The sequence below is a fragment of the Loxodonta africana genome, chromosome 4, assembly GCF_030014295.1.
Source record: "Loxodonta africana isolate mLoxAfr1 chromosome 4, mLoxAfr1.hap2, whole genome shotgun sequence".
Classification (NCBI taxonomy): Eukaryota; Metazoa; Chordata; class Mammalia; order Proboscidea; family Elephantidae; genus Loxodonta; species Loxodonta africana.
The window spans coordinates 48,105,098-48,120,745 of NC_087345.1; the positions used below are offsets into that span (position 1 = coordinate 48,105,098).

Consider the following 15,648-nt stretch of genomic DNA (forward strand, 5'->3'; position numbering starts at 1 on the left):
TTCATTGTCTTTTTCTTCTGGACAACTTGAATAGAGATAGCCAAATATGCATTAGTAATCTCCATTTTTGTCTGCTTTCACTCTTAATTCCCGATGTGTGTGTTAGATGTCATCGAGTCTATTTTTGACTCATAGTGACCCCATGTGACAGAGTAGTACTGCCCTATGTGATTTTCTAGGCTGTAATCTTTATGGGAGCAGATCACCAGTTCTTTCTCCCAAGGAGCCGCTGGGTGGGTTCCAACAGCCCAGAGCTTAACCATTGCACACCAGGGATATCTATATCTAGCTATCTGTCTGTCTGCCTGTCTATCTATTTATTATCTCTCTCCGTCTCACTCTCTCTACCTATCTGTTGTTGTTGTGTGCTGTCTAGTCTATTCTGACTCTGTCGATAGTGACCCTGTAGCACATAGTAGAACTGCCCCTACAGGGTTTCCTAGGCTGTAATATTTGCAGAAGCGCATCACCAGGTCTTTTCTCCCATGGAGCACCTGGTGGGTTTGAACTGCCGACCTTTCCATTAGCAATTGAGCGCTTAACCACTGTGTCACTAGGACTCCTTCATATAGATAGATTAGATAGATGATAGATAGATAGACAGACAGATAGATAGATACACGATAGACAGATAGATAGATAGATAGATAGATAGATAGATAGATGATAGATATATAGATAGATGTGCAATTTGACATTGTAGTATCTTAAAAAATATTTTATCTTAAAATTTAAGATTAAAAAAAGATTTAAAGTGTTATTTTATTCTCTAATGCTGTGTGCATAGTAGTTACTCAATGAAAGTTTGTTGAAGGGATATTTGATTGTATGACTGTTGCATTTGTAATTACTCATGACCACCTCATCGTAATTCTGTATAGTTGATTTTTTGGTATTAAAAGTAATTTTAGTGGAGAAATATTTTTTAAGTTCCTAACTGACAATGGAGTTAAAGCAAAAAGTCCCGTATTTAATTTTTCACTATCATTTTAGAGTGAATATGGAAAAGCATATGTGAGGCTAACACGTTTTTGAATAGTTTTACTTAGCATGTAAATCTGCTTATTTAATTTTCTGCTAAGGATATTCTAAAAAGACGAAAAAGAAATAATGCGGTAGCTGGAGAGGAACAATCAGGTGTGTACATATCTTTTTGGTGAAGTGAGTCTCATTAATACCATCTTCAACAATGTCAGAGAAGATTAAAAGCATTCTTGACTTCCCTGTTATCCAAACATTATAATAATTATTTTTCCAATGTATTTTAGTAGCTAAATAATTATGTTGGTAGTATACATGCAATAAAATTGACTGGTTGAAGCAGGTGAAAAAATATGTTGAGATAGAGAAGTATTTGAATAACAATATTCTTAACTACTGTACCAAATTCAGTAATGTTCCTGAATAAGTACTAAAAACACTATGCCCTTTTCTACATTAAATAACAACAACAGTATATTTATTAATATTGCCAATAACTTGTATTCACCTAGTACATTTTTAGTTTTCAAAGTTTTTACTCTTTCTCTTGTTTGTTATAACCTCATGAGAAATATGAGGCAGATATGTACATTGCAGTATTACAATTAAGGGTAAAGAGGCTTAGAAAAAATGATTTATCAGAATTCACAATACCTGTTAGTTATAGTTAAGATGAAGTAATAAATTTTAAATCATAAGACTAATTGTTCCCACTATACTTTGCTGTGATATTCATAAATGGTTTGTATTAATATTGCAGAGAGAAAAATGAATTTAAGGAATTAGATAAAAATGTATACAGTAGTATTATAATAATTACTTTCTTCTGTATCTATATTAATAATTTTCAAACATTTAATGAATATAAGCTATTTTGAAATAAACAGAAGTGTCCTATGTACACAAAGCAGAATATTTCCACAAGAACCTTAAAATATATTCAGTATTATGAACTCATTAAGTTATTAAAAACACAGATATAAGTAAGAACAGAATGTGCATGAGAAATGCCATAAATATATGCTACATAATTACAGATGCAGTGTAATATATATTTAGTGTAGTATGTATTTAGAATGAGAAGTAGATAATTTCTTCTGAGTAATGTTTCAAATTACTTTTAATTCAATTTCCAGTCACTAAAATATAGTAAGAGATGATTGTGTGAAATAAGTTATTAACGTGGAAAGTCATAGTTTAGATACTAAGAGCACTTTCTCTTTTGTTATGAGCCACTCTTGAAGATAGACACACTAGTTAAGTCAATTCAAAGCACAACCATTATCTTATGTAATTTTTCAGCACATATTTGATTTTTAAATTCCTTAAGTGTTATTGACTGTGGTGTGTTTTACTCAGAAGCAAAATTTGAGGTACCCTATTTAACATTGTGTAAGGCAGTATTTTTAGTTTTTATTTATTCAGTATGCCTACTTAAAATGGAGAACTGGTAAATTACCTTGCTATATGTGGTGAAATAAATAACTGACTCAAATCTTTCTGGTCATGTAATCTACTCAAGAAGCTGCCTAGATTTTAAGACATGTATGCTTATGCTTATTTTAAGATATGTATGCTTTAAAAAAAAATTTTTTTTTTTCTTTATGCTTAGGTATGAATGGTAAGTACTGTACATCTAAGCCATGACTTGATCAAATCCTGCCTTATGGGCTTTCATATCTGCCTTCAGACTGAACAATGACTGTACGTTTTTCCAGTTAACCTGACTTTCCAAATTTAAAGTGGTGTCAGTGAAATCTGAGTGTTAATTACATCATTCTTATAATTATACAAGTATTTAAAAAGTGTATTTAATGTATAATGTAATAGAAAAGTTATGAACTTTGAATTCTTTAATCCAGGCAATTCCATTTTATAACCAATTAATAATAAATGACCTTCAATTGCAAACAACTATGGTATTCCTATTCAGCCTCCTAGCAGGTAGTCCACCTGTTGGCCACTCCTTCCAGAGTGTCTGGAAAGGACCGCACCTGGAACCACCATATATGTTAATCTTATCCTTTGCTGCCAATCTCTTTGTCTCTACTCCCTTGATATTACAGGCTCTGTAAATTTTAAAACATGTTTATCACCTCAAGAAGAAACCCCATACCCTTTAGCTCTCACCCTCTATCTCCCATTCACTCCCCCAGCCCTAAGCAACCACTAATCTTCTTTCTGTCACTATACATTTCCCTGTTCTGTACATTTCATATGAATGGAATTATACAATATGTGGTCTTTGATGAATGGGTTTTTCATTTAGCCTAATAATTTCAAGTTCCATCCATGTTGTAGCAGCTATCAGTACATTATTCCTGTTTTTTGGCTAATAGTCTTTTTTTTTAATAGTCTACTGTATGGATGGATATACCATACTTTGTTCATGTATCATTTGATGGAAATTTGGGTTGTTTCCACCTTTTGGCAATTACAGTAGCCCCCTCTTTCCTCAGTTTCAGTTACTCATCATCAACTGGGGTTTGAAAATGTTAAATGAGTGTGTAGCCTGATGAAATCTCATGCTGTCCTGCTCGGTCATTCACATAACTTTTATTACAGTATATTGTTATAATCATTCTATTTTACTATTGTTGCTAGTATTTTACTATGCCTAATTTCTGAATTAAACTTTATCATCGGTATGTATGTATAGGACTAGGACAAAACGTAGTATATATAGGGTTCGGTACTATCTGCAGTTTCAGGCATCCACGGGAGGTCTTGGCATATTCTCTGCAGACAAAGGAGAGCTACTTGTGTATATAATCTTGCTACCAACATTTGTGTACAAGTATTTTTTGTGGACATATGTTTTCATTTCTCTTCGGTATGTATACCTAGAACTAGAATTGCTGGGTCACGTGGCAACCCTGTGACGGCCCTGGTGGCGCAGTGGTTAAGAGCTACAGGCGAGTTATGGCTGCCTGTAAAGGTTGACAGTTAGAATCCACAAGCTGCTCCTTGGAAACCCTATGGGGCAGTTCTACTCTGCCCTATAACGTTATTGCTTTTATGGCAACTCTATGTTTAACCATTTGAGGAACTGTGAAACTGTTAGAAAATGGAATATTTTGTTTAGACCCAATTCTAATGTTAAATTCTTTATTTACTTCCAATTACTAGTTTTCATGAGTCTATGACCAAATAAAATCTATTTGCACTATAGATCAGTGATTCAAGGTTGCTAAATTGCTTTAGTTTTGACAAATATTTATTTTTCATCTTTCCTATTTGTGTGTGTGTGTGTGTGTGTATGTATATGTGTTTCCCACAATAGGCCAGGGACGCTGTTTATAAATCATACATGACTTTTTGTATCATCCACATTTCCCATGACACTGCTAGCCACAGAGGAGGCACTCAGTAAATGTTTGTCGATTGAAAGAATAGACACTCAATCAGAGCCATATTATAAAATCAGTACAGTTTTCAAAATCCTAAACTTGCTACAAAGTAGACTTTAAACATGATGAAGCATATTATAGGTGTAGAAGATTTATTACCTAAATTCAGTAATGAATTCTCATTACTTTTGAACTTGTTCAATTGACAGAATTTTTTGAAAATTACCTGGTTTAAAAGAGTTGTAAAAATTCTTCAAAATATTTAGGAATAGCTGACCCAAGAAGTTAAAAGGACATTGTTTAGGACATTAGGGAAGATGTAAAAAAAAAAAAAAAAAGTTTGGAACCAGTCAGACTTGGATATGAAACCTAGCTTTATTTTTTCACCCTATGAAGCAGTGTGAGATTATTTATGAAGGCACTAATTTTCAGATACATAACATGGAAATTAACTGGTCTTCCTTGTAGGAGTATGGATATTATCCTATCACTGGCAGGATAGATCTTGAAATGTTCTTTTTGACGATGAATCTGACACCATTCCTCTAACATCATTCCTCTTCAAGCTGTCATTCCTGGCATAGTAGATTATATGATTGTCTGATTCAAAATGGCCAATACCAGTCCATTTCAGCTCACTAATGCCTAGGATATCAATGTTTATGCATTCCATTTCATTTCTGGCGATTTCCAATTTTCCTAGATTCATACTTTGTACATTCCAAGTTCTGATTATTAATGGATGTTTGCAGCTGTTTCTTCTCATTTTGAATAGTGCCAAGGAAGACCAGTTAGTACAAGTTAATAATACGACTATTATTTAAATTTACCCGCCAACCACTAAGGCCAAAGATGAAAAAATAGAAGATTTTTATCAGCAGCTTCAGTCTGAAATAGATCGAACATATAATCAGGATGCATTGATAATTACTGGTGATTGGATTGCAAAAGTTAGAAACAAAGAAGAAGGATCAGAAGTTGGAAAATATGGCCTTGGTGGCAGAAATAACGCTGGAGGTTGAATGATAGAATTTTTCAAATCCAGTGACTTCTGGGTTGCAAATACCTTCTTTCACCAACATAAACAGTGACATGGACCTCATTAGATGGAACATACAGGAATCAAATTGACTACATCTGTGGAAAGAGACTACAGAAAAGCTCAATATCATCAGTCAGAACAAGGCTGGGGCCAACTGTGGAAAAGACCATCAATTGCTCATATGCAAGTTCAAGCTGAAACTGAAGAAAATCAGAGAAAGTCCACAAGAGCCAAAATATGACCATGAGTATATCCCACCTGAATTTAGAAACCATCTCAAGAATAGATTTGACACATGGAACACTAGTGACCGAAGACCAGATGAGTTGTGGAATGACGTCAAGGACATAATACATGAAGAAAGCAAGAGGTCATTGAAAAGACAGAAAACAAAGAGAAGACCAAGATGGATGTTAGAGGAGACTCTGAAACTTGCCCATGAATGTCAAGCAGCTAAAGCAAAAGGAAGAAATGATGAAGTAAAAGAACTGAAGATTTCAAAGAGTGGCTGGAGAAGACAAAGTACAGTATTACAATAACAAGTGCAAAGAACTGGAGAAAGAAAACCAAAAGGGAAGAACATGCTCAGCATTTCTCAAGCTGAAAGAACTGAAGAAAAAATTCAAGCCTCATGTTGCAATAGTGAAGGGTTCTATGGGGAAAATATTAAATGACGCAGGAAGCATCAAAAGACAATGGAAGGAATGCACAGTCATTATACCAAAAAGAATTAGTCGATGTTCAACCATTTCAAGAGGTAGCATATGATCAGGAAATGGTGGTACTGAAGGAAGAAGTCCAAGCTGCTCTGAAGGCATTGGTGAAAAACAAGGCTCCAGAAATTGAAAGAATATCAATTGAGATGTTTCAACAAACAGATGCAGCGCTGGAGGTGCTCACTCGTCTATGCCAAGAAATTTGAAAGACAGCTTCCTGGCCGACTGACTGGAAAAGATCCATATTTATGCCTATTCCCAAGAAAGGCAATGCAACCGAATGCAGAAATTGTAGAACAGAACAATATCATTAATATCACACGCAAGCAAAATTTTGCTGAAGATCATTCAAAAATGGCTGCAGCAATATATTGACAGGGAACTGCCAGAAATTCAGACTGGTTTCAGAAAAGGCTGTGGAACCAGGGATTTCATTGTTAATGTCAAATGGATCCTGGGTGGAAGCAGAGAATACTACAAGGGTGTTTACCTGTGTTTTATTGACTATGCAAAGGCATTCGACTGTGTGGATCAGAACAAATTATGGATAGCGTTGCGAAGAATGGGAATTCCAGAACACTTAATTGTGCTCACGAGGAAACTTTACATAGATCAAGAGGCAGTTGTTAGGCCAGAACAAGGGGATACTGATTGGTTTAAAGTCAGGAAAGGTGTGCGTCAGGGTTGTATCCTTTTACTACGCCTATTCAATCTGTATGCCGGGCAAATATTCTGAGAAGGTGGACTGTATGAAGAAGAACAGGGCATCAGGAGTGGAGAAAGTCTCGTTAACAACCTGCATTATGCAGATGACACAACCTTGCTTGTTGAAAGTGAAAAAGACTTGAAGCACTTACTAATGAAGATCAAAGACCACAGCCCTCACATGGATTGCACCTCGACATAAAGAAAACAAAAATCCTTATAACTGGACCAATGTGCAACATCATGGTAAACAGAAAAGATTGAAGTTGTCCAGGATTTCATTTTACTTGGATCCACAATCAACAGCCATGGAAGCAGCAGTCAAGAAATCAAATCACACATTGCAATGGGTAGATCTGCTGCAAAGCACCACTTTAAAGTGTTGAAAAGCAAAGATGTTACCTTGAAGACTAAGGTGTGTGCGCCTGACCCAAGCCATGGTATTTTCAATCGCATCATATGCATGGGAAGGCTGGACAATGAATAAGGAAGACTGAAGAAGAATTGATGCCTTGGAACTGTGGTGTTTTGAAGAGTATTGAATATACCATGGAATGCCGAAAGAATGAACAAATCTGTCTTGGAAGAAGTACAGCCAGAATGCTGCTTGGAAGCAAGGATGGCGAGACTGCATCTTACATACTTTGGACATGTTGTCAGGAGGGACATCATGCTTGGCAAAGTACAAGGTAACGGAAAAGAGGAAGACTCTTAACAAGGTGGATTGACACAGTGGCTGCAACAATGAGCTCAAGCATAGCAACGATTGTAAGGATGGTGCAGGACTGGGCAGTGTTTTGTTCTGTTGTGTGTAGGGTCACTATGAGTCGGAACCGACTCAATGGCACCTAACAACAACAACAACATGGAAATAATATTCTTGTTTGTCCTGAGGACTAGAGATAACACATGTAGACGTGCAAAGAGAACCTCTGGCACAGAGTAAGGTAGTTAGTGTTAGTATAAAAGAAATCCTTTTGTATGATAGAATAATAATAATGCCACTTCCCCAACACTTCTATGAACCCGACCACAATTAATACACTTTCTTTTTTGGAAGGATCGAGTTCTTTTGTACTGTGGCCTCTCCAAGATTGGTAGTTTTCAGCTCACTTGGATAATGTAGCACTAATGGTCTTTACAGAGGGCCCTTCTAATGTCCCTGATCTGTTTCCAAGTTGTCTTCACAGCTGTAGTGTAGGGCTAAAGAATTTATAGGTCATGTTTCATCCTTAGCTATAGATTTGGCTGTGATGTTTCCCATCCAGAAAAGGGAGGAAGGCATAGAGTACTAATTTAAGGAGATAACAGTAAAGGAAAAGATTAATAAGAAAAAGGCACAGAAGGTAACGCATTTCTAAACATTTTTCACAATGGCTAACCATTGGGAAAAAGGCCTTCCTTGACCAGTAGTGCTCTTAGGGGCATGAGGAACTTTTTTTTTTTTAAGGTTCTGTTGTTATCACATCAGTACATCGACAGGAAACTGCCAGAAATTCAAGCCAGATTCAGAAGAGGATGTGGAATGAGGGATATCATAGCTGATGTCAGATGGATCTTGGCTGAAAGCAGAGAATACCAGAAAGATGTTTTACTGACTATGCAAAGGTATTTGACTGTGTGGAAATAACATATTATGGATAACATTGTGAAGAATGGGAATTTCAGAGCATTATATTGTGGTTATGCAGAACCTGTACATAGACCAAGAGACAGTTGTTCAAACAGAACAAGAGGATACTTCATGGTTTAAAATCAGGAAAGGTGAGTGTGTCAGGGTTGTATCCTTTCAGCATATAATCCTAGACGCTGGATTATATGAAGAAAAATGTAGCATTAGGATTGGTGGAAAACTTATTAACGACCTGCGATATGCAGTTGACACAGCCTTGCTTGCTGAAAGTCAAGAGGACTTGAAGCACTTACTGATGAAGATCAAAGACTACAGCCTTCAGTATGGATTACACCTCAACATAAAGAAAACAAAAATTCTCACAACTAGACCAACAAGCAACATCAAGATAAATGGAGAAAAGATTGAAGTTGTCAAGGGTTTCATTTACTTTGATCCGCAATTAGTGCTCATGGAAGCAACGGTCACGAAATCAAAGACTGTATTGCATTGGGCAAATCTGCTGCAAAAGACACCTTTAAAGTGTTAAAAAGCAAAGATGTCACTTTGAGGACTAAGGTGCACCTGACTCAAGCCATATTTTCAATCACCTCATATGCATGTGAAACCTGGACAGTGAATAAAAAAGACTGAAGAAGAATTGATGCCTCTGAATTATGGTTTCTGTGAAGAATATTGAGTATACCATGCATTGCTAGAAGAAGGAACAAGTCTGTCTTGGAATAAATATAGCCAGAGCACTCCTTGCAAGCAAGGGTGTCACGTCTTTGTTTCAAGTACTTTGAACATGTTACCAGGATAGACCAGTCCCTGGAGAAGGATATCATGCTTGGCAGAGAGTCAGTGAAAAAGAGGAAGACCTGGACGAGATGGATTGACACCGTGGCTGCAACAAAGGGCTCAAACAAAGCAATTGTGAGGATGGTGCAGGACTGGGCAATATTTCGTTCTGTTGTACATAGGGTCCCTATGAGTTGGAATCAACTCAAGGGCACCTAACAACTACATTGTTCTAAAAGGCTAATTTATGTAAAAGTTCTTAAAGAAAAGAAAAAAAAAGTTATTTTATGATTTTCCCCCCAATTAAACCAAATGTCTAAATTATAAAATTTGTAATCTTGCTTTGTAGTGTACTAAGTTCTAGGATTGCAGACTCTGGAGCTAGATTTCTTGGTTGGGTTTGAAATCACACTCCATCACTAACTGTGTTAAACCAAAATGTCCTTTGTTTCACTTTCTTTATCTTTAAACTCCAGATAATATTACTACCTACCTTATAGAATTGTGAAGATTAAATGAGTTAATGTATATGTAAGAGCTTAGAACAGTGCTTGGCACATATTAAATGTTGATACTTATTATCTTTAATGCTGTTTATTTTTAATAAGTTTTTTTTAAGTTTAACTTGATACACTAAAAATAACATAAAAATAAAGATGTCTTTAATTTTATCACAATAGCTACAGGTATTATCTAACAAGATTGATAATTTAAACAAGTATGCAGTTTTTTCTTATTTTTATCATTATTTATAAAATGCTCTGATTGAAATTAATTATAATTTTACCTACATTAAATGTATATAGTGTGACTTACTGCTTTTATGATATCCAAGTTTAAATATAGCCTATCTACATGGTATACAAAATTTGCATTTATTTCAAGTGTTTCATATTTATGACTGAAACATATCAAGGTAAGGATTTATTTAGGACAGATTTGTACTGTATACCCATAACACAGACAGTAGTTAGTATTAGTTACTTTGACGTTTTGTTTGATTTTGCTTAGAAGGTATTTGTATATTATTTCCCCACTAATCAGAATATGAAAATAATTTCATTTTAAAGTACAACCTGTTTTTTTGCTGCTTAACAGTATTAAATGATGAATTGTAAACGTTGCCAAAAGATCACATTCATTTGAAAATATCACCTTAGTTAATACTGAATCATTAAATGTGAACAGTTTTACAGAGAATAATAACAACTTAGTATGGCTTTTTACATAATTATTTATAAAATTTTGCTTAATACAGTTAAATACTTAAACGTTATTGGGTACTCTTTGTTAGGAACTGGATCTAATCTTTTATGTTGTTTGGTGTTACCGATGTTTTTCTTTCACCCTTATTAATCACTTTATGACCTCAGGAGAGTCAATAACCAAAGTATAATAATTAGTTCACTTAAGATAAAGATAATGACATGGGATTAGTCACAGTTGCTGCTAAAATATAAACATTATAAATTGTAAGTGTTAAAAGATTCTAGAAGCCAGGGAAAATTTCTTTGGTCTGTGCTTCGTGAAGCCATGCTTTGAGGGTGCTACATACATAAGGTGATGAATGACTGTGACTTAACGTTCACAACAAGCTAATTACTACTCAAGGTCTTACGTCTCCATAAAGCGTATTGCATTATAATTCATTTCATATCATTTGTTCTCAGCATTTTGTAAGGAGCTATTATGAAAGACATGGACGGCATGATTTACAGTCATGATGGAAAATATGGTCTTAAAAATTGTCAAATAATAATACCCTAGAAATTATGGAGCTTTCTTGATTCTTTTACTATCAGTGTCTTTTTTTTTTTGTCCAGGAAATCTGTTTTTTTTTTTTTTTTTTAATTCCTCTAAACTACAGAGTAAATTACGGTCAAGTCCTTTTTTAAAAAACTATATAAACCAATTTTGACCCCCTCCTAATATTTCTACCTCTAAAACCCTAGTCCAGCGAATCATCATCTGTTTCCTAGACTGCTGCACAAGCCTTCCAGTTCAGCCTTCCTGCCTCCAATTTTGGCTTTTTACAATCAGTTCTTTGCACAGAAACCAGATCCTTTTAAAACATAAGTCGTGGCACGCTACTCCTCCGCTTAAAACTTTCCAACACCCTCCCATTGAAATTGAAACAAAATCCAAACACCTCATGATCTCCAAGATTTTACTTTCTCCCTAATCTTATCACCTATTATTTAACCTCTCCTCTCCCCTGGCAACAGCTCCCAACTGCATTAGCGTCATAGTTTTTCTCTTTTGAATATACTTCACGACCCTTGCACTTTTGTTCATTCATCTGAGAACTCTCCCCTGAGGTCTCTGATTGCTTCCTTATGGCAATTTATGTTCCTACTCAAATGTCAGGAGCCCTGGCAGTGCAGTGGTTAAGTGCTTGGCTGCTAACCAGAAGGTCGGCAGTTCGAACCCACCAGCCACTCCATGGGAGAAAGATGTGGCAGTCTGCTTCTGTAAAGATTACAGCCTTGGGAACCCTATGGGGCAATTCTACTCTGTCCTATAGAATCACTGTGAATTGGAATTGACTTGATGACAATGGGTTTTTTGGTTTTATTCAAATATCACCTTCTTAATGAACCCTCTCCAAAATACCCTGATTAAAATAGACCTACCCTTCTACTAAGACATTTCCCTATCACATCATCCAATTTAATTATTTTTATCATGTTTACCACTATCCGATTTTATATTAGTTACTTATTCATGTTTGCGTCTTTTGCCTTTGTTTACTGATGTATCCTTAGCATCATCAAACATGCCTAGCACATAATTGGCACACAATAAACATTTGATTTATGAAAGAATGACAATTTTCTGTAATGGACTATTTTCAGCTCTATGACTCCAATATCATCCCACCATTCCTACCTATGTGTCCGTGTTCCTTCTCTATTCCTAAGGCTCCAGCAAAAATAGTCTTATTCCATTGCCTCTTACTCATCCATCTCTCTTTGATTATTGTCTTAACTTCAGTAGTTTTAACTATAGTTATATTGTTGCTAACCTTTAAATATAGGTTAATATAATTTTAATTGTCTTTAACAATTTCCTTTTCCAGAGCCTACCATGAAATTAAGATACTTTGTATGGTCTTCATTTTTTTTTTTTTTTTTTGCGTTAAAACTCCTGATTCTTTGATAGTCTCAACCTCAAAGTGCATCTGTCAAAAAATAGTAAAATTAGGAGTGTATATATTAAACCATCATTCTGAGTTTACGAAGGTGATGACAGAAATATAATGTGCTTTCTTTTTCTTTTAGATCTCCAACTAAAGACATGGATTCAGAAGAGAAGGAAATTGTGGTTTGGGTTTGCCAAGAAGAAAAGATTGTCTGTGGGTTAACTAAACATACCACCTCTGCTGATGTCATCCAGGCTTTGCTTGAGGAACACAAGACTACGTTTGGAGAGAAACGGTTTCTTCTGGGGAAGCCCAGTGATTACTGTATCATAGAAAAGTGGCGAGGCTCAGAACGGGTTCTTCCTCCACTAACTAGAATCCTGAAGCTTTGGAAAGCCTGGGGAGATGAGCAGCCCAATATGCAATTTGTTTTGGTTAAGGCAGATGCTTTTCTTCCAGTTCCTCTGTGGCGGACAGCTGAAGCTAAATTAGTGCAAAACGCAGAAAAACAGAGGGAACTCAGCCCAGCAAATTACCTGAAGACATTACCGCCGAATAAACAAAAAAGAATAGTCAGAAAAACCTTCAGGAAACTGGCTAAAATTAAGCAAGACATGGTTTCCCAAGATCGAGATAACATGGAGACATTAGTTCATCTGATCATTTCCCAGGATCATACTATTCATCAGCAAGTCAAGAGAATGAAAGAGCTGGATCTAGAAATTGAAAAGTGTGAAGCTAAGTTCCACCTTGACTGGATAGAAAATGATGGAGAAAATTATGTCCAGGATGCATATTTAATGCCCAGTTTCAATGATGTTGAACAAAAACTAGACTTGCAGTATGATGAAAGCGAGACACTGGAGGACCTGAACAAAAGCGATGGAATCATACAACTGGAAGAACGACTAAAATATTACAGAATGCTCATTGATAAGCTCTCCACTGAAATAGAAAAAGAGGTGAGAAGTGTTTGCATTGAGATAAATGAAGATGCAGAAGGGGCAACTGCAGCTGAACTGGAATGCTCAAATTTAGAAAGTGTTAAGTGCGATTTGGAGAAAAGCATGAAAGCTGGTTTGAAAATCCACTCTCACTTGAGTGGCATCCAGAAAGAGATTAAATACAGTGACTCATTGCTTCAAATGAAAGCAAAAGAATATGAGCTCCTGGCCGAGGAATTCAATTTGCTTCATGTTAGCAACAAAGATGGATGCCAGCTAAAGGAAAACAGAGGGAAGGAATCCGAAGTTCCTAACAGCAGTGAAAATGTCCCTCCATTTACTCAAAGGGTATTTAACATGTATACAAATGACACAGACTCAGACACCGGGATCAGCTCTAACCACAGTCAGGACTCAGAGACAACTGTAGGGGATGTGGTGCTGTTGTCAACATAATGTCAATGGCTTCTTGCTGACCAACCTTAATGTTGTTAATGTCTGTTTAATTTTAAATATTACCTCTTGAAAAAATGTAAGTCATGTTACTCAGTAGTTAATAAAAATCAGTAAAATATGTAACATTTGTTTTTTTTATGTAACATTTCCAGTATGACTTTATTACAAGCTCAAACTATAAACTATTAGCAATGCAGTACAAAGAACATGTAGGCATATAACAGAAATAATTTGATGGGAATTGTATTATAATTTCTCATACTGTCTATAGGAAATTATTTATACAAACTTAAAATTAATTCTTAGTATTATAGTCAAAATGTTGAAACTATACACATGAAAAAGTAAAATATGCCATAATATCTTTTTTGGAGCCGTGGCGGTGGAGTGGTCAAGAGCTCAGCTGCTAACAAAAAGGTCAGCAGTTTAAATCCACCAGCTGCTCCTTCAATCCCTATGGGGCAGTTCTGCTCTATCCTTGTAGGGTCACTATGAGTTGGAATTGACTTTGTTTGGTTAATATCTTTTTCATTGTAACTGCAATTATCCAAATCTTTGTTCTTTTAATTGATACTTAGAATGTACTACATGTGTCTCTCACTTATTGAATCCCTCTACCTGTTTAGGTCTATATGAGAAGAAGTGGGAAGGGCTGATGTTGAGACATGTACAAATACTGACAGTTGATTAAACTGGGACACAGATGGAGGAAGGGCCAACAACTGCATAAAAACAGCAGTTACTCTAAAGGAACCTAAATGTATTAAAAGATGTGCATGGCCTTTCTCTTTCTACCCATGCAGATCTTCTGATCAAACCAGTGGTCCTTGCAGGTTCATTCTCTGAGTCATACATAGTGTGAGTTACAGAGGAATTCATAAGGTCATAATCTTGTTTATTTATGCTTTATCTATAAAAGTTGAAGGGATGCAATTTAAAGTCCTTTATGGGGGTAAAATAGAGTTTTGCATGCCATAGTATCAGCATTTAGTTTCTGAGTTTATAGAGAGGAATTCACATGGAAACAAAACTTTTGTTCAGCTGTAATTTGCTTCAGATGGCCTTCTTAGTACTTCACCTATGATGCAAACTAAAAAAGTACTAGTTCCACCCCAACATACTAGTGAAACAGTCCCCAACCAATTGAATGCATTATTGGGGTCACCTTGACTGACAGGGATTATAGTGCAAGACTGTGCTTGGTTTTGCTTGGTGTTTAGTAGGGCCTTCCTTTCTTCCCTCCCCTTCCTCCCTTGCTTTTTTTCTTCCCTTCATCCCTTATTCCTTCCGTCCTCCCTTTTTGTCCCTCCATGTCTCCCTTCTCCACTTTCCCTTTCTTCCTTCCTTCTTGCCAATGAATACATGATATAATCATATCGAGAACAGTCAATTTCATTTTATTATACTGTTACCTGAATACTGCTGCAGTTTATTTTTTCTCTTAGCTGAACGCTTCCTTGTATGCCAATGCATATATTAAGTGAGATACTATATTACTTAGTTTTAATATGAGGATATTGGTTAAGATTCCCAGTATTTCTCATCTTCTCCCATTTATTCTTATGCATACTCTAGTGTATGCTTTTAACTCAGTTTTATTAATCTTTTCTTTCATCTCCACCCCCAACCCCAATCTTTTCACCCATCTTTGGGGAGATAGTTTTTTTTGGCATTTCACTTTTTGAGAGCTTCTAAGTTATAATTTCCTGGCCTAAGATACTGCAGCAGGCTAGTCAGAAGTATTTGAAGTTTACTGGTTAAAAAAAAAAAATTAGAAATTTCCATCCCAGGAAAAGACAGTGGTAAAGTTATAGTACTAACATGAGTTTAATTTTTTTTAAAAGCAAGGGAATTGAATGGTCATTTGTGAAAGCCAGGTTTACCTCTGTAATAACCCAT

The 15,648-nt window shown here is 35.8% G+C and overlaps 1 protein-coding gene across 1 annotated transcript in view; it reads left to right on the forward strand.

Annotated features, from left to right (window-relative positions):
- The window catches only part of RASSF9 (Ras association domain family member 9), a 47,189-nt gene extending 33,174 nt beyond the window's left edge, over nt 1-14,015 (forward strand). Inside the window, exon 2 of the mRNA XM_010599138.3 lies at nt 12,489-14,015. Coding sequence (XP_010597440.2) covers nt 12,489-13,749 — 1,261 coding nt within the window. The 3' untranslated portion in view covers nt 13,750-14,015. The remainder of the gene's footprint in view (nt 1-12,488) is intronic.
- Nucleotides 14,016-15,648: the final 1,633 nt, after the last annotated feature.